At 39.0% G+C, this 18,944-nt stretch overlaps 1 protein-coding gene across 1 annotated transcript; it reads left to right on the top strand.

Moving 5' to 3' along the window:
* The first annotated feature begins 998 nt into the window (after positions 1–998).
* LOC142933939 (uncharacterized) lies at positions 999–2,651 on the top strand. The gene has a single exon (XM_076078258.1). It carries the CDS (start codon positions 999–1,001, stop codon positions 2,649–2,651), a length of 1,653 nt encoding a protein of 550 aa, XP_075934373.1.
* The last annotated feature ends 16,293 nt before the right edge of the window (positions 2,652–18,944 follow it).

The following is an 18,944-nucleotide window of genomic DNA, read 5'->3' as shown; positions in this document are numbered from 1 at the left end:
AAATCCTGATCATGGGTAACTCCAAGATTCTTTACGGTGCTGCTGGATGCCAGCGTAATGCCATCTAGAGAAACTATATCATTAGATAACTGATGTCGGAGGTGTTCTGGGCCTAGTAGAATAACTTCAGTTTTGTCTGAGTGTAACTTCAGGAAGTTTTTATGTCCTTAACACATGCTTGAAGTTCAGTGAGCTGGTTGGTTTCGTCTGGCTTGATCGATAGATATAATTGAGTATCATCTGCATAACGATGAAAGTTTTTGGAATGTTTCCGGATAATATTGCCAAACTGAAGCATATGAATAGAATTGCTCCAAGCACAGAACTTTGTGGAACTAAGTGATTCTTCAAGCATCTGTTGTCCACGGCTGATTTATTCAGTATGAAAAGTTTCTCCTTCAGATTGTTAAAAATATTTTTAAAATGTTCTGCATGTTTATGCAGGAGATGTCAGATTACAGATGTTCATTAATCATGTGCATTGTGACCTCCTTTCCAAGTGATTTAGCATGTTTTACGTGTTTGTTTTATTCTTGAAATGTATTACTGTGTCAATACTGCGGTATCATATTTTACTATGAGAACATTTGCAACACGAGAGAAGAATTAAGACTGAAAACGTGTTGAATTGATTATAAAAACAGCTTCACAAAAACATTTTTCTTGTCAACTAAAATCTTGTTAATTCGTAAGATTTATACATTTTTTTATCAAATGTTAGAAGGACACAGGTAGAAGTTATGGAGTGATCACCTGTGGTGGAAGAGCTTAAGATAGTAGGTCTATGTAGGGGGAAACCAAATCAAATTCGATTTTTTGTGAGCTAATCATTTCCTTTGGCACTGATCAATTTGAATGATGACCTAACATCAGATGGTGTAACTGGTCAGCTTGTAGATATATAGTTTGTGTTTATACAGTAGATTCATGTTTTAAAAAGACCACAGAAAGTAGAGTGAATTTATTCCATTGTATTTATGTTAGTAGCTTTTGAACTAATGTCTTCATTTTTGTACAGGAACAACAACGAGAACACTTCATCTAAATATGACTACATCACCGACAAAAAACTGATCCATGAAGGATCTCCTAATGTCTACCAGCTGAGACCAAAGAAAAAGAAAATTGGAACTCTGAAAAGAATGACTCTTGGTGAGAAGAATCCAAACAAGATAAACAAAACCATTCTGCTTGTTGGTGAAACAGGAGCCGGAAAATCTACTCTGATCAACGCTCTGGTCAACTTCGCCATGGGAGTGGAGTGGGAGGATGATGTCTGGTTTCAGATCACAGAGGAAGAGAAGAAAGAGCAAACACAGAGTCAGACGTCAGATGTGATCGTGTACGAAATCTTTGGTTTTGAAGATAAAACTCTGCCCTACTCTCTGACCATCATCGATACTCCAGGATACGGAAACACTGACGGGATTGAACATGACGTAATAGTCAGTCAAAGACTATTAGATTTGTTCCGCTCAGCGGATGGAGTTCATGAGATCGATGTGGTGGGTCTGGTGCTGAATGCAACAGTGAATCGACTGAATGAGCGACTGTCGTACATCTTTAATTCAGTGGTGTCTCTGTTTGGAAAAGACCTCGAGAACAACATTGTCGCCCTCATGACACACTCACCTGGAAGGACACCTAAAAATGCTCTGAAAGCTCTCGAGGATGCAAACATCAAGTGTGCCAGAAATGAAAAGAAGCCTGTTTACTTCCTGTTTGATAATTGCCAAAACGAAGACAGGACAGACGACATAGAAAACTTTCAACATGCAGATAAAACAGCTACGAGAGGAATGAAGCAGTTCACAGACTTTCTGGAAAAAACTGCACCTCAAAAGCTGGAGATAACCGTGAATGTTCTGAATGAACAGATTAGACTGACAGCCTGCGTCCAAAACCTGAAAGAGAGAATTGAATACATTGAACTGAAACGGAATGAAATCCAGCAGACTCAAGAAGGTCTGAAGAAACATGAACAAGAGATGAAGACGAATGAAGAGTTCACTGTAGAAGTTGATGAGCCCTACAAAGATATAGAACCTATAGGAGGTGGAAATTGGTTATGGAACCTGTGTTTTGAAGGAGCTGTCTGCTGCACAGTCTGTGAGGAGAACTGTCACTTTCCTGGATGCACAATCGCCCACAATCCCTCACGGTGTGAGGTCATGAAACATGGCCGCTGCACTGTGTGTACCAACAAGTGCCCTGCAGCAGACCACGTTAAAGAAAACTGGAGGTTTGTGAACAAGACAAGGAAAGTTAATAAAACTCTTCAACATGTGAAAGACAAATATGAAAAGAATAAAGGAGAGAATGAGAAGAAGATGAGCCTTTTGGAAAGTCTTCAAAAAGAGATGGAAGACCTTGAAGCAAACAAAACACACTGGCTGGATGAGGCCTACGAGCACGTCATCAAACTGGAGCTGATCGCCTTAAAGGCTGTTTCAATGTCGACTTACGTCCATCTGGACTTCCTGATTGAAGAGATGGAGAAGAAAAAGGACGCCAAGAAGGTCCAGAAGCTGAAAGAGATGGCAACAAGTCAAAAAGATAAAGGATTTCTGGAAGGGGTTAAGTACGTGTATCGTACATTAACTCAATTAATCAAAGGAGAGAAAACTGGCGAGAGGGGCACTGATGTCTAGACTGACGATGCATCAGTCCGGCACATCCTGGTACTTTAGATGATCCTTTAGATACCAATGAAATTGACCGTGTGTTTGTAAGTTTGAAGTTAATTTGCATTTATCTCTCGTTAAACAAACATTTGTTTTATTCACACGTCTGATCATTATTGTGTGACTCTGGCTGAACCTGAGCGTTCGTGATACTTTAATAAATTAAGGTTGATCTCCGTCACAGCCTCAGTCTTCCCCGTCCAACACAGTGACTACATATCTCATCAAGACTTCTGTACATGTTTGATTGAATCAGCAGGTGTGGTTAAGAGAAGTGTTGTCTGTGAATAACCAACAGTTGGATGCTGCGGTGCTGTATGACTGTACTGCAGCAGCCTCCAACTCAAGCTAGCTAAGCTAAGCTATCAGTAGTAACGGTCACAACATCATTCAGTGATTACTCACCGACAGTATGTTTATTACAAATCAATGTTCTGGGATTAATCGTTGGTGCAATGAACTCCACAGCAGCTCTTCTTCATAGCGTTATGAATATATACGGTTTGTTTAAAGTAGAAGTTTAAAGACTTGTTTCATATTTCTGTTTCTGCCATTTTCCCCCTAAAAGGGGCGTGGTCATGAGAGCACGATGTATACAACGCATGTCAGGTGATCTGGATTCACCTGCACATCACTGCAGGAATGAGAAGTTAAACTACTGGAGGTCAGAAAGATCTGTGTGTTACTTTACTATAAATATCAATGTGATCTGCTGTGTTTGTGCACATTCTTCTTTATGTGCAGTCATTAACCATTAGTTCATAAAAACTCAGATATTAAACTATATCATCTGTATTTCTGAATGATTCTGTAAACATCATGTCTTGTAGTCACCAGGTGTGAGTAGTGTTGTTGATTAGTTTAAAGTGTGTTTGATCAAATAGTGCCGACATCAACAATCTGCAGAAACGTTCATTATTGTTTATTGTTGTTAATGTGTTTCATGTGTATTTTCCATCAGTGTCTTTGTTTGTCCTTGAGCAAGACACTTAACCCCAAAATTGCTCCTGTAGTTGAGCCTACAGTGTAGAAATGTGATAGAATCTGAATTGTAAGTCGCTTTGGATAAAAGCGTCTGCTAAATGACTGTAATGTAATGTAATGTTTGATTTGATGTGAGTTTTATGAGTCAAGTGAAATGTTACTTTATGATTTAAACTTCTGAGATAACGAGTCATCTCCACATGAAATCATGTTTGTCTTCTGTGAATCATGAAATCTCTGCTTCATTAAAGTATCTTCAAGAGTCTTCAGTTGTTCTTCTTTCAACCAAACTTTATTCAACAAACACGTTGATCGTTACAGTAAAACGTTTCTTTAGCAGCTAGAGACTCGATGCAGATACAGATTTAAACATTATAACTCACATCTAAATGAGCGTCATAAAGGAAACGTGATATTGTGTTAGAATCCAGGTTGTGGCCGCTAGATGGAAGCAGAAGTACAAGAGTCTCTGTAGTGACGTGAGGACATGAAGAGACGCTGAGAGGACAGATGTTTGCTGAGGAACAAACTGAACTCTCCGTCTAAGAACTCTGCTGCGATTCAACACGTTTCCTACTGAACTCTCAAACCATGAAGAGTCATTCTGTTTGTATCAGCTGATAGATGAGCTATCGGTGATCATTGCATTCTCACAATGAATAAATGTTGAAATGACTTGAGTCTGTCGGGGAGACGAGTGTGAGCAGATCTTCATCTACATCTGTAATGTAGCTCTAAACACCTTCACAGTGAGGTGTTAGTGCTTTGACTCAAGTCACGGATCTGAATACGTTTCCACTGCTTTAACCAAACTTATGTGGTATTTTCAATGCAGCATTTTACTTAGTATTTAATATTGTAGTATTGCTATGTGGAGAATTTAAGTATTAAATGCATTATTAGTAGGATTTAATAACACCCCTAGTGGTGAGTAGAAGTGTTACAATAATAAATATGTTAGTCACAATATGTTTCCATATGGAATGTATTATAGGTTTACAATATTCTTACTTATAGAGGATATTATATGTTACAGTATATTAACTCATTGAATGTATTACATCATAGAAGTATAGTCACTGTAGGTATTAAAACACTAAGAATAGTCTTGAGGGTCAGATAAGGATTCTGAGTGAGGTGTCAGACATGCAGCAGCAAATGGAGGCGACCTCATCGATGGAGGATGGGGCCAGTGGGACGGTCAAATGCCAAGCTGACCAGCTGGACAGAGAGGAGGAGTTCAAGATGTTTTGCTAAGGGATCGATAATGGGAGGGGGCAGAATTCAAATGAAGCCAATCACTAATCGCCACGGAGGGTCATTTACACGTTTTATGACAGTATCGGACACTTTCTGACTCTCAGGGGATACAAAAGACAATGTTTTAGGGAGTTTACCTCAGATTACTGCAGCTCTCATTTTCAGCTAACTGGCCGCGCCGGACTGTGAGGAGATGCGTGTATGTGGTCTCTGCTCTCGAGAACATTACTATTGATAGTTAATTCAGTTTGTAAGTGAACTTTGTGTAGTACATTAAATATTGTTTTAATTTTGGACCGGGTCCAGCTCATTCTTCTGATGCACGTGCGCAGTAAGAAGCTCGCAGCAGAAGAGTACCTGCGGCCTGCAGGCTCCTTCATCCTTTGTTCTTAAAAACCTAACAGCTACTTTAATAAAGTCAAGGATCAGACTAGTTCTGGTTCTGGTCTCTATGTAAGCCAAGAACTGCCATCCTAGTAATTCTTATTTTAATGCCGTTATCTCGAGATCAAGTTCATTATTTAGTTATCCCGAGATGACTAGAAGGTTGTTTCCTTACATTACTTGTAAAGTTGAACAGAGTTCAATGCCAGTATTCATTTAGATGACTGTGGTCTCATCAGCTGATGCTAAAGCTGTAGTGCTCCTATATACTGACACTTACGGTAAACACATTCAGTCTGCCAGAGACTGTAAAGAAGTCTGTATACAAAAAGATGAATATGAAAATACTACATTTAAGTACATTTTGCGATGAAACTTCTGTATTTGTTTGTCTAAAATGAAGTAAAGGATCGAAATACTTTTTCCACAACTGGCTGAAACAAAAAGAGAAAAACGTTTAAATTCACAAAGTTAATTCAAAGCAGAAAATCCCCAAAAGAGAAACTAAATAAATCAACAGTTACAACACAAGTGAATCATTTAAGTTATTTAAATTAAATTAAACTGTGAGCATGTTCGCTAACACGTCACAAAAAGGCTTTTTGTAGAGATTAGATTTTCTAAATTCATTCAAATCAAAAACCAATAATGCCGTGAAGCTACGGTTGCTAAGCTAACTCATTGTGATGCTGCAGACGGAGCTAGCGTTAGCGCGTCACGCTGTCCTCCACGGTGGCGGGGTCCAGGTAGACGTACGGCATCACCATGCTGACGTTCCTCTCTCTGATGTCACAGCTCAGACGTTTCAGGTCGTCACGGAAACGGTCTGCCGTCTCCACGGGAACGCTCTCTGTGAAGTGCTGCTCCGGGGAGCCGCCCAGAGGAACCTTAAAGGAACAGTAACATAGAGTCTCAGGCCATGTCCACACTACTCTGTTTATGTTTGGAAACACATATGTTTTGCCACGTTTACACTGAGCGGCCACACTACGCCAGAGGTTTGGAGCACCCTAAACGGAGGAGTCTGAAAACTCCGCCGAGGTTGGAGGTGTTTGAAAACTCCGGGGTTGCGTTTGAGTGTGGACGGTCGGAAACTGATGTGTTTAGAAAAAATGACATTTTCATGCTCGTATTTATCCCTCCTCTCTTGCCGTAGTTAGTGCCTCGTTGTTTTTAGATTCTAATGAGAAGACACGCTGCACTAACGTTTTACTTCTTCCGTTTGGTAGCCTTGAGAGACCTTAGTCTGTAAGTATGTCTGTATGAAGCATGAAAAGATGTACGAAGATATATTCTATTCGCTCTTTTAGTATAGCATTTGTGTTGTATTAAATGCTAATCGCGGTTAGCATTTCTCCATTGGCGGTAATGTTAAAATTAGCTTGGAAGCTAGCTAGTCGGACATGTTGCATGATGGCTAAGAAAGAGCAGAATAGAGTGAGAGACGAGTGTTGACCACATTTATGGACCATAATCTAGTAAACGTTTACGTGTAAGTGTTGATTTTAAAGTAAATGTGATGTGAGAGACAGAGACAGAGACAGAGAGAGAGAGAGAGAGAGACCCGCAGCTCTGTAACTACGTCTGAAAAATAAAACTTCTAAAACTTTCCACGAACTGTCTGTTTGAGTTTATAGAGGGAGATTTTAGAGGAAGATCTTAAGTATCAAATACAACCTTTCATTATTAAAGACTACTTTATTACTCTGTCGTGTTTTTTTTAACTAAGCAACCAATCCACTTCCTGTTTACACCGTCACGCGCATGCCCAGTGTACGTTAATGGTCACTGCTGTCCGCCTTCGAAGGCTGCCGTGTGGACGCAGATCAACTCGAGAATGATGCTGAAACTCCGGTGTGGACGGAGATCGTTTCTATTTGACAAATCTGCATCCAAGTAGAAACGGAGTAGTGTGGATGTAGCATCAATGAGGTTCTGTATATTTAAGAGCCAGTCGGTGTTTGTTCAGATTAATGTAACTTTTCTCCTCTGAAATGGTGAAAATAAACTTTTCTTAAAGTGGAAACATAAGAACTGTTTTCTCCGGGTGAGCGTTTGATTGACAGACGGTTCATCCAATCACCTGCTCCAGATTTCTTTGACACTTTTCCAAACAGTTCCCAATGACGTCTTCTTCTGTGGTTCAGTGAGCAACTACCAACAACACTGGACACACTGCATTTTGATTCCACAGTTACTTGTTTAGTAAGAACTGACATTGATACTCTTTGTAACTGGGGTTAGCTCCTGAAAGCTAGCTGGGGAAACAAAAGCGAAATCCTCTTCCTGTTTTGGTTGAAGCACTTCCTGTCTGCCGTAAATGGAGCCGTCATTTACCAGCAGGTCAAACCCGGAGTATTGAAGAAGACTTGAAACTAGAGATTGAGACCATAAACTCATGTTTACAATGTTTACTGAGGTAATAAATCAAGAGAGAAGTAGAGTCATGTTCTCATAGACTTCTATACAACCAGAGGAGTCGCCCCCTGGTGGACACTAGAGAGGATGCAGCTTTAACACATGAAGCTTTGGAGAACTTTAAAGAACAGGAGGTTGTCTCCTGGTCGCTAAAAACCAAGAAACCCAGATTTCAATTTGTCCATCAGAGACCAAAACACACAAAATATCAGTAAAATTACTGAGAGCAAATACTTCAAATATTCCTGAATGCAAAACACACTTTGATAACTACCTTGTAGACAGGGTGCACCATGGGAAAGTTGCGAAGTGTTGCCACGGCGAAGAGCTCTGACATAATATGTGTGTTCAGGAAGTGAGAACGCAGCTCGTGATCAGAGAAGTCTGCCGAGCGCACAAAGGTTTTGGCTGTCAGCCAATCAGCTTCCAGATCCTGAGGGACGAAGACCGGGTTGTTCTCACCTGGAGACTGCTTCAGCTAGGAGAGGAGACAAGGAGACAAGAAAGGAAGGAGACGAGTGAGGAGACAAGGAAGGAAGGAGAAGAGAGAGGACATGAGGAGACAAGAAAGGAAGGATATGAGTGAGGAGACAAGAAAGGAAGGAGAAGAGAGAGGAGACAAGGAAGGAGAAGAGAACACAAGGAAACAAGTAAGAAGGAAGATGAAGGAGACGAGGAGACAAGAAAGGAAGGAGATGAGTGAGGAGACAAGGACACGAGAAAGGAAGGAGACAAATGAAGAAACAAGAAAGGAAGGAGAAGAGAACAAAAGGAAACAAGTAAGAAGGAAGAAGGAGACGAGGAGACAAGAAAGGAAGGAGATGAGGAAGGAGACGAGGAGACAAGAAGAAAAAAAGGGGGAAAATGTAATTAGGTAAATTGTGAGAATGGGAAAGCTAAATGCTAACAGCATGCTAACGTTTAGCGGATGTAATGTTTACCATGTTCACCACCTTAGCTTAGCTTAGCTTAGCAGGTGTTTGGTCATAACATGTTGGAAACATTAAGATGTTGAGCTGATGATGAAAAGTCAGAGGATCAATAAAGTTATTACAAATCGTCCTTAATAATAAAACACATTTAATCACAATCTATCAAAAGAGATGATAAGATGAGATCATAATATGAATTTAAAGTTCCTTATTAATTAAATCATTCGGGTTTTTGTTTTCTTTTGTTCTTAAAATAAAACACTTGTGACATTAAAGTTGAATATAAAGATAAAACCTGAAGTGAAGTAAACAAAACAAACATTCTGAAAAAAAAAAGATAATTAAAATCCAAACTTTGTAAATTGTAAAGTAAATGTTGTAATGTGTGTAAATTGTACATTTCATTCTAAATTCTGAGAGATTTGAACTTTCAGTCAACATATCAACGATCTTCATTCTATGAAAAACTTCTGTAATCCTGCAGTTCATTTTAAATAATAATAGTAAAATAATAATGAAATGACTGGTATTAAAAGCTCTCTCCTAAAGTTACAGCAGCACATAGTAATAAATAATAGTAATAAAACAAGATAACTATATCCAGTAAAACACAGTTATTATAAACTAAATCAATACAAATGACAACTAAATATCTTAAATGAATGTTAGTTAAATACTAATTAAATCATGTATTTATACAACCAGCAGAATGAAACAGATACAAACATTATGAATAAAAGTATAATATACAATATAAACAATAACTTTATCCAGATTATAAATCTGGAGTTCTTTATTTTGCTGACGATGCGATGCTGTTTCTTATGAAACAATATTTTTGTTTTGTTGTGGTCACAGGTCAGAGGTCAGAGGTCACAGGTCAGAGGTCAGGTGGGGTTTACCTGGATGGCGACCGGCAGCAGCTGGTCGTTAGAGTTCAGGTGCAGCAGGACGAGTGGAGCCGTCAGGTAGTTCTGCTTCCTGTTGACGGTGTTCGCTGGGAGGTCGTCCAGCAGCCGGTAATCCACCACGAACATGTTTCCTCTCTGCAGAACAAAGATATCATATTCTAGTGCTGGGCAACGATTACAATGATTAATCTCATTGTTATGACAAAGTTCAACAATGAATTCAAAAGTAGTGTATTGCGCACTTTTATTTTAAAGTCCTGCTATATGAACAAAAGGTCAATAACATTTGGTTTGTAAACACTTTAAACACATCAGGTTCTTGTTAGCAGCAGTATTCCCTTTAGACAGTAGCAGTTATAACACAGTTATAATGATTCTGATCATAGATATTCAGCCGGTGTTCATAAATTTATCTTCATGTGTGTAAGAGATGATATTTAAATATACTTCTTGAGAACTGCAAACATATCTACGTCATGTTTTTATGTTTGTTAAATTCTCAGTAGTGATACTAAATGATGCTTATTATACATATTACAAACAAAAACACTTTAAAAAATCTAAACAAATAATTTTAATGAATCATTTCTTTTTTACTTTTTTTGGTATTGTGGTCAGACACATGCAACGCTGATTACCGTAATATGTGTGGTATTTGTTATAAATGTACATTGGTACATAGAGGGTGATAAGAAGCTGTACATGGAGGGGCTTAGGACCCAGGGGAATGTAGGTGAAGGAAACAGGAAGAGACGGAAGACACACCACACAAACAGCTGTTCACGGCTCGCTGCAAAAATAATAATAATAAACTGCGTTAACGCGCGATAAAATAATTGTCGGTGTAAATTAATTAATGCGTTAACGCGATAATAACGCGTTAACTTGTCCAGCACTAAATATAATATATAATAATACAACATATTGTAGCTTTTATAACTCACTTGTGTAGCCAAAGTCAATTTTAAATGTTAAAAATAATAATACATTTAATCCACAATTTTAATAATAATTAATTTTAACTATTTCTTTCATTTTAATGTGGAGGTTTCATCCTGAAACAATCTCAAAATAAGCCCACCAGTAAACCAGTCCACCAGATCCCCAAATAACCAGACCAGCAGCCCACTAGTTCACCAGACCACCAGACTGAACTTTCACAATCACCTCCATTTCCAGACTGAGGCTGGCTCCGCCCTCCAGCGACGCCTCCACCGTCTCCTCGGTAACGGACATGTTGGGCGGGATTTCGGTGCAGCGGCGAATCAGAGTCGGGTTCGCTCCGTTCAGGAACTGATGTGCGAAGAACCAGTCCTCCTTCCAGTGACTCTCCACCAATCCTGAGGCAGGACAGACAGGAAGTCAGGGGGCGGGACACACAGTTTTATTAAACCATTTCTGTTGTTTCAGACATTAAGACATTTATAATATATATATACTGTATATATATATATATATATATATATATATGTACTGTATTTCAAAAGTTATTATTGTGCTTAATATAAATACTTCTTTAATTTTCCAACAAACAAAAAACTGATTTTGTTATTAATATTTTTCATTCTGTGACACCTTTAACTGATTTATTTATCTGTTAGGTGAAGGAAACATCTTCCAGGTTATATTTAAATATGATGAATATGTTATTGTTGTTGTTATTAAATAAATAGTGGACTCACTGCAGGTCGGGGTCCTGGTGTGTCTGCCGATCTCATGGATCTGATCAAAACTGGACCAATGCTGGTGAAAGCTCAGGAAGCTCTCCAGACCCAACTCCACCAGTCTGAACACAGTTCTATCATTATTAATATTAATATTACCCACATTTTAATAAAATACCTATATTTATTTATTTAAAGTTTAATAATTTATTTCAATAAATAAATATCATATAATTGTTTTCAGACCCTCCTCCTCTCAAAATCCTCTGTCTGTCTGTCCAGGCAGCCTCATGCTGACAACATTATACGGTCACAATTTGACCTTGTTGTTAAACGGCGACCCCTAGTGGTCGTAGCAATTATGACGAGATTAATGGAGGAAGTCATGTGACGAAGTATAAAGTCTACACAGGGAGGAGGAGGTCGGCTGGAGGGACTTTCACCCAGGAGACCTTTGTTTGTGTGAAACTAGAAGTCTGATCAGTGCCTGATGTGAGATGTGGTCGAAAGCTCAGGGAATGAAATAGTAAGTGGACCGTGATCAAAGTTCACTGTGTTGCAGAAAATCATCATAGAACTCCTAGAGAGGGATAAAGGCGCGCCAGACTAATTGTAATATATCACTCCAATGTGTGTCCAAACATTTCCCGTAAATGAATCGTGTGTTCTGCCAAAAGGTTATCTTGACCCAGACGACATGAGAGCGTGACATGATGAGGAGAACCAGGCTGCTCTGTTTGTGGTTCAACCCACTGGTTTGATTGGTGGAAAGTGACATGAGGGGGTGAATGTAGACTATAAGAGTGAGCTGTAAGAAGTAATACGCTGGATTTGTTGAACTTGTTGAATGTTGGCGTGTGCTTATTAAAACGCTTCCGGCTCGGCTGCAACTTCAGTTCGCCGTCTTTTCTCGTCATTTTGCCACAATTGTAATATTTTGGTCCTAAAAATGTTTAGTTCAGCGTTCGGTTGTACTAAGCTCCGCCTCTTTGTTCTAGTTGCGAATAAACAAGATGGCGACGGCCAAAAAGCCAGATTCCAGGCCACAAACCAGCGGGTGACTAAGTCCACTTCTGATAAAGTCTAGACCGCATCGTGGACTACGAGAGAACCCGTTACACTCTGGACCGGATCCACGTCAGGAGGCCAATAAACGTCTTCTCTCTTCGTCGTATTCTTGACTTACGCTTTGCTGACAGTCAGAATGGTGCCGGCCACCTTGGATACGGAGAACTGAGCCTCAGCAGGAAGTGAGCAGATGTTGTCGGCCTTTACTGTCTCCGGGAGACCGTCGTCATAGCAACTCCACCTACGAAAACAATAAATCTCAGTTTATATTTAAGTCATAAAAACGTATCGAAGATTGAGATCATTTCATTTATCTGCTCGTTGTTTAATATAACACGGTCTCAGTGATTCATAATATCGATATATTGATTGATTACCGATATGTTTCACGGCGGTACGTCAGCTCGTTTATCCTTTGATCAAGTTCGATCGGTAGAACATCGTGGAAAACAAGCTTTCCTTCAAAACAAAACGACACAAAAAATATGAATTGAACCGACAGAGAGCGACTTTAAAAACAGAAACAAACAATAAACAACAAACAACAACAGCGAACTCTTGATTTGAAATAGTTTATCACCGACCAATCGAATCCCTCAGAGCCAGCGAGGTTGAGTGGCTGACGAATCGGTGGCAGGGGAACAACGAGGATCCGCCCTCTGGCGTCATCACGGCGACCTTAGAACAATACCACACACTGGCTGTGGTGGGCGGGGCTTCCAGACGGACCAATAGTAGAGCTCCAAGGCTGGTCGGACAGTAAACCGTGTATTCTGCCTGGCAACAGAGATTTTAAACTTTAATCTAACAAATAAGAATACATTTGTTGCGTAACGTGAACAAATGCAGTTTTTTGATATAATTTTAAGAATTTAAGAAAAATAAGACATCAACATTAAAAAACAAGATTCTTTTTTTTCTTTTTTACTTTGAATTTTTGAGATCTTTTTAAATTTTAATATAATTTAAAATTCCCTGTATTACTGATTTAATATCAATATAATTAATGTGAAGTTTACTTTTTCTTCGGTGGTTATACAGCAGCAAAACGTTTTCTTCAAAACGGCACAAATCTGAAAAAAAAACAGTTTATTGATTAAAAGTTTATGATGATTTTCACTATAATCGTATTTTACAGTTTAAATAAGAAATCTGTTTCTTAATCTAATTCAACTTTAACGATAACAATGAACACAGAATATGAATTTTACATTTATAACTGTAATAAAAAGAAATCGAAAAGATGAAAAACTGATTTTTTCATGTATTTATTTATTTATTTTAACAATTTCGGAATGCGTGTTAAATTACATCTATACATAACAATGAATAAACTAAAGAAGATGTTAATCAGTTATATATATTATATATTATAGAGATCCTGCATTCACATCATCTAATAAACAAATCAATGTTCCTTCATCATCAGTGTCGTCCATTAATTATTGTTCACTTCACAGTTAATGAAGTTCGTTATGACTCACAGATCTCTCAGCCAATGGGAAGCGCTGGCTGACTCCACTGCTGCCGACCAATTGGACGACAGTTCGGTGGGCGTCGCCCGAGAGGAACAAACGCTCCTGATACACGACAACGTGGTACATCACCATGGCAACTACAAAAGGAACAAAATACAAATAAAAAGCTTGTACATCAAACATTTTTCAGGTCATTACTGCGCTACCTACTGCCACCCACTGGCACGGGGGAGTATTCATTCACTGAGTCAGCCGCTATATTACAGCGCAGACGCTCAACAACTGCAAACTAAAGCAACTAAATAATGTTTTTTTGACTGATTAAGTGAAATTAGACATTTTCACACGACACACTGGTTGAAAATCACTGTTCTAGGAGACACTGTGTAGATATCTCTCTCTCTCTCTCTCTCTCTCTATATATATATATATATATATATATATATATATATATATATATATATATATATATATATATATATATATATATATATATATATATATATATATATATATACACATATATATATACATATATATACACTAGTGCTGGGCAACGATTAAAATATTTAATCGTGATTAATCTCATTGTTATGGCAAAGTTCAATAATGAATTCAAAAGTAGTGTATTGCGCACTTTTATTTTAAAAGTACTGCTATATGAACAAAAGGGCAATAACATTTGGTTCACCAGATGCAGGTAGCATGTTTTATACTTAATGTGAATATAATTCATACTTTGTTGGCATCTTATTCTGAACACCGGATGTTGTCTCACGTTAATCTTTCCGCTAACTTTCAAAGTCCTTCGCTCGCTCCCGATCTGTGCCGTTTAAATGCGTTTACTGTGAATGTCAGCATATAGGTGCACTAACATTACTGACTATAGGATGTTTGCTGGCTTTTATCCCACTGTTCTTGTCATCCTCTTGTTGTTATGTTATGTATTGTCTCTTGTCTTTCAATTAAAAAAAAAAAAAAAAAATCATAATAAATTAAAAAATGCGTTAACTCGCGATAAAATAATTGTCGGCGTTAATTAATGAATGCGTTAACGCGAAATTAACGCGTTAACTTGCCCAGCACTAATATATACATATACATACATATACATACATACATATACATATATATATATACATACATACATATACATATACATATATATATACGCCCCACTTTGGAGGAAGACAAGTGTTCATGCCCCACCACCACAACAACATTGTAACAAAATGGTGCATGTTGAACTTTTATTGAAATAACAACATTTTGTGACTCCTCCATCTGTGCTTTCTCAAATAATAGAATAAAGAAAATTGCAATCACTTTAAGGTAAACCAGATCGCTCCATCAGACAAAAACAAATACAATGTTCAATCACTTTGTTAGAACAATTTTGACAATAAATAGCTTATTGTGGCTGCAGTTCACCTGATAATAACAATAAAGTGCAACCTGTGAAAAACTAAACAAAACAAGTTCAAATATTTGTCAATAAAGAGTTTTACTGAGTTTTACACTGCATATCGTTTCAAAACAACAATAACGTGCAACCTGTCCAAAGCAGAACTAAATGAGTGCAGATGTGTGAGCCATCACGTTGTATCAGTGTCAGTGGCAATGAGCTGCTTTCCACTACAACTCTTTTTAAAACGGGGTGCAGACTTGACTTGAGATCTTGGCCGTCGCGCAGTGTAACCTGTTAACAGCGTAACGTAAACATTTACACGAAGGTACAGGCATTTCACCATGTATTTATTCATGTATCATTAATCACAAGCAGGAAACTACTCTCTCTCTCGCTACCTCTGGTTAAATCATTAATCACAAGCAGCCTATGAAGGCAAATCAATGTCAAAATCTGAGAGCGCAAATAAGATCCAGTGTGTGTGTAAAGGACCCGCGGGCGCAAATCAAACGCTCTCACATCACTCATCCGTGCAGAATATCTCTGCTCGCGCGAGCAAAACTACAGCCTGAGCGGAGAAGACCACCCCCTAGTGGACGGCTTCTATCACTGCTCTTCTGCTCGCTCGTGAGTAGTTCTTCTTTTTAACACTAAAGTGGGCGGACCCCCGTCACCATCTCTTCATCTCATTGGTCACAATCCTGGTCTTTGGATTGGCAGACGCTGTGTCAGAGTGGTTTTCACTCATTCATTCTATTACATACAATGTGTGTTTGATTGTCAAACCTCTTCTCATCTTAATTCATTAACACATGATGTGATCATATTTAATCATACTGTCGTGTTTACAGAAGTCAACAGATAAAATGTAGTTATATATAATATGAGCCAAGGTTAGGAAACACTGTTTGTATATTAACGGTTTGCCAAACTTAAAATCACTGACAAGTAATTAGTGGATGAAAAATGATTCAGATTCTTCATTGCAGAAAACATACTAATACCACACTGATGAAACAATCCACTACCAGTACTTTAAAGTACCTGTAGTACAGTAAAAAGTACAATAGTTACCTCTGAGATGTAGTACATGTAGATGTAGTAAGGCACATGGAGTTTGTTTACCTCGAACCTATTTTTCTTCCTGCGTCATCCGTCTGTTCCCGCTGCCAAGGACAAGAGACAAGAGGAGTCTGAAGAAGAGATAACCACACAGCATCGCCATGGAGACCTTACGGGAAGGATGCCCCCGCCTAGCGACAGCCAAAAGGAGGAGTCTCCAACCTCATCATCAGGGACCGCCTCTGATCTCCCTCTTTCCCCACCCTTCCGAGACGAGGAGTCTTTACCTCCCTCCCCAGCACCTACTTCCACCCCCCAGACTCCATCCAGGTCCCTTTCCTCTCTCACACTCTCCCCATCCTCCCCCCACCTGGAGTTCACTGACCACATGAAAGAGCTGGTCAGTTAGCTTTTTACTTAGTTACTCAGCTTTATTAAAAGTCAGGTCTCTGTCAGGAAAAACATTTTTGAATCAATGATTTTATTGTTCGGCACAAACTGGACATTTTGTTTTTAAGTGAAACATGGTTAAATCAAGATAACAGTGCAGCTGTTCTTATTGAATCACCACCTCATAACTTCAGTTTCATGAGTGAAACAAGAGCGCATAAGAAAGGAGGTGGAGTTGCTATTTTATTTAATGATTCTCTTCAATGCAAGCAGATGTCCTTTGGTCATTTTAGTTATTTTGAATATGTGGCTCTGAATTCCACTCAAGCTTTATTCCTAAACATTTACAGACCGCCTAAATACTGTGCAACCTTCTGTGATGAGTTTACTGAACTGTCTATAATCTGTATTGATTTTGCCTGTGTTGTTATTGTTGGTGATTTTAATATCCATGTTGATAATCCCCAGGACAGAGGGTCTATAGAACTATGTGGTGTCCTTGATAACTATGATCTGACTCAGCATGTGACAGGACCCGCCCACAACAGGGGGCACACTCTGGACCTAATCATCACCAAAGGTGTAAACATATCCAAGGTCGCTGTGACTGATGTTGCACTCTCTGATCATTTCTGTGTTTTCTTTGAGAGTGCAGTCTCCTTGCACACAAATGTCTAAACCGAGGTTGTGACGAAGCGTTACATCTCTGAAAACACCAGTGAACTATTTATTCAGAAGTTCTCCTCCACACCAGCCCTCTGTTGCATCTCAGTCAATGAGCTTGTAGATGGCTTCAATTCTAAAGTTAAAAATATTATTGATGCCATTGCACCCACTAAAGTGAAGGTTGTCTCGGGTAAGCAAAGATCTCCTTGGAGAAATGCTTCACTGGTCAGAATAGAGAAACGAGAGTCGGAAAGCTGAGCGCAGGCGGCGAAAAACTAATCTCCAGGTTCACTGTGACATCTATAAAGAGAGACTTCGCAATTATAATTTGGAACTTAGAAATGCAAGGCAGTCCTTCTTCTCTGACATCATAACCAAAAACAATAACAATACACGCGCCTTACTGGCTACCGTCGACAGGCTAACAAACCCTCCAGTGTCGGTAGCTGCTGAGCTCCAATCCACCTGGGCATGCAATCAAGCAGTCAGTGCCTCCACACCAACCACAGGACATGTGTTGTCATCATCTCTGGATAACAACCATTCAGATATCATGACACAATTTCATTCAATCGACCGTAGAAGCCTAGAAGACATGATACAACATCTGAAGTCATCCTCCTGCTGCTTGGATATTCTACCAACACACTTTTTCAAAAATATTTCAAACTGCGTGACCACTGATCTTTTACACATTGTGAACACATCCCTTCTCTCAGGTGTCTTCCCACAAGCCCTAAAAACTGCAGTTATTAAACCACTCCTAAAGAAGGCTAGTTTAGACTCCGCAACAATGAACAATGATAGGCCAATATCAAACCTCCCATTGTTAAGTAAAATAATTGAAAAAGTGGTTTTCCAACAGCTGAACAACTTCTTGGCCGTAAATAACTGCTTTGATGACTTCCAGTCAGGCTTCCGACAGCACCACAGCACTGAAACTGCTTTTGTTAAGGTTTTCAACGACATCCACTTAAACACAGACAATGGCAGAAGTTCAGTCTTAGTATTACTGGATCTCAGTGCTGCATTCGACACGGTCGACCATGACATACTACTAGAAAGACTAAACATCTGGGTGGGACTCTCTGGCACAGCACTCAACTGGTTTGAATCCTACTTGAAGGACCGAGAATACTTTGTGTCTGTAGCTAATTACACATCAGAGCTGACTAAAAGGACATGTGGTGTTCCCCAAGGTTCAATACTGGGGCCTCTTCTGTTCAACATCTACATGCTTCCACTAGCTCAGATTATGGAAAACAACAAAGTGTGTTATCATAATTATGCAGACGACACACAAATCTACATAACTATGTCACCAGGGGACTATAATCCCATAAAAGGGCTGGGTAACTGCATTGAACTAATCAACAACTGAATGTGCCAGAATGTTCTTCAATTAAACAAAGATAAAACAGAAGTAATTGTTTTTGGTACCAAGGACGAACGATTGAAAATCAGTGCTTAGCTTCAATCACTGATGTTAAAAACCACAAACAAGCCAGAAATCTAGGTGTAGTTATGGATTCAGACCACAACCTGAACAGCCTCATCAAGACAATTACATAATCAGCCTACTATCACCTGAAGAATATATCAAGGATTAGAGGACTTATGTCTCAACAGGACTTG

Source organism: Anarhichas minor, unplaced genomic scaffold, assembly GCF_050575085.1.
Source record: "Anarhichas minor isolate MPS153535 unplaced genomic scaffold, ASM5057508v1 ptg000064l, whole genome shotgun sequence".
Classification (NCBI taxonomy): domain Eukaryota; kingdom Metazoa; phylum Chordata; class Actinopteri; order Perciformes; family Anarhichadidae; genus Anarhichas; species Anarhichas minor.
This window is presented reverse-complemented; position numbering and strand designations above follow the sequence as displayed.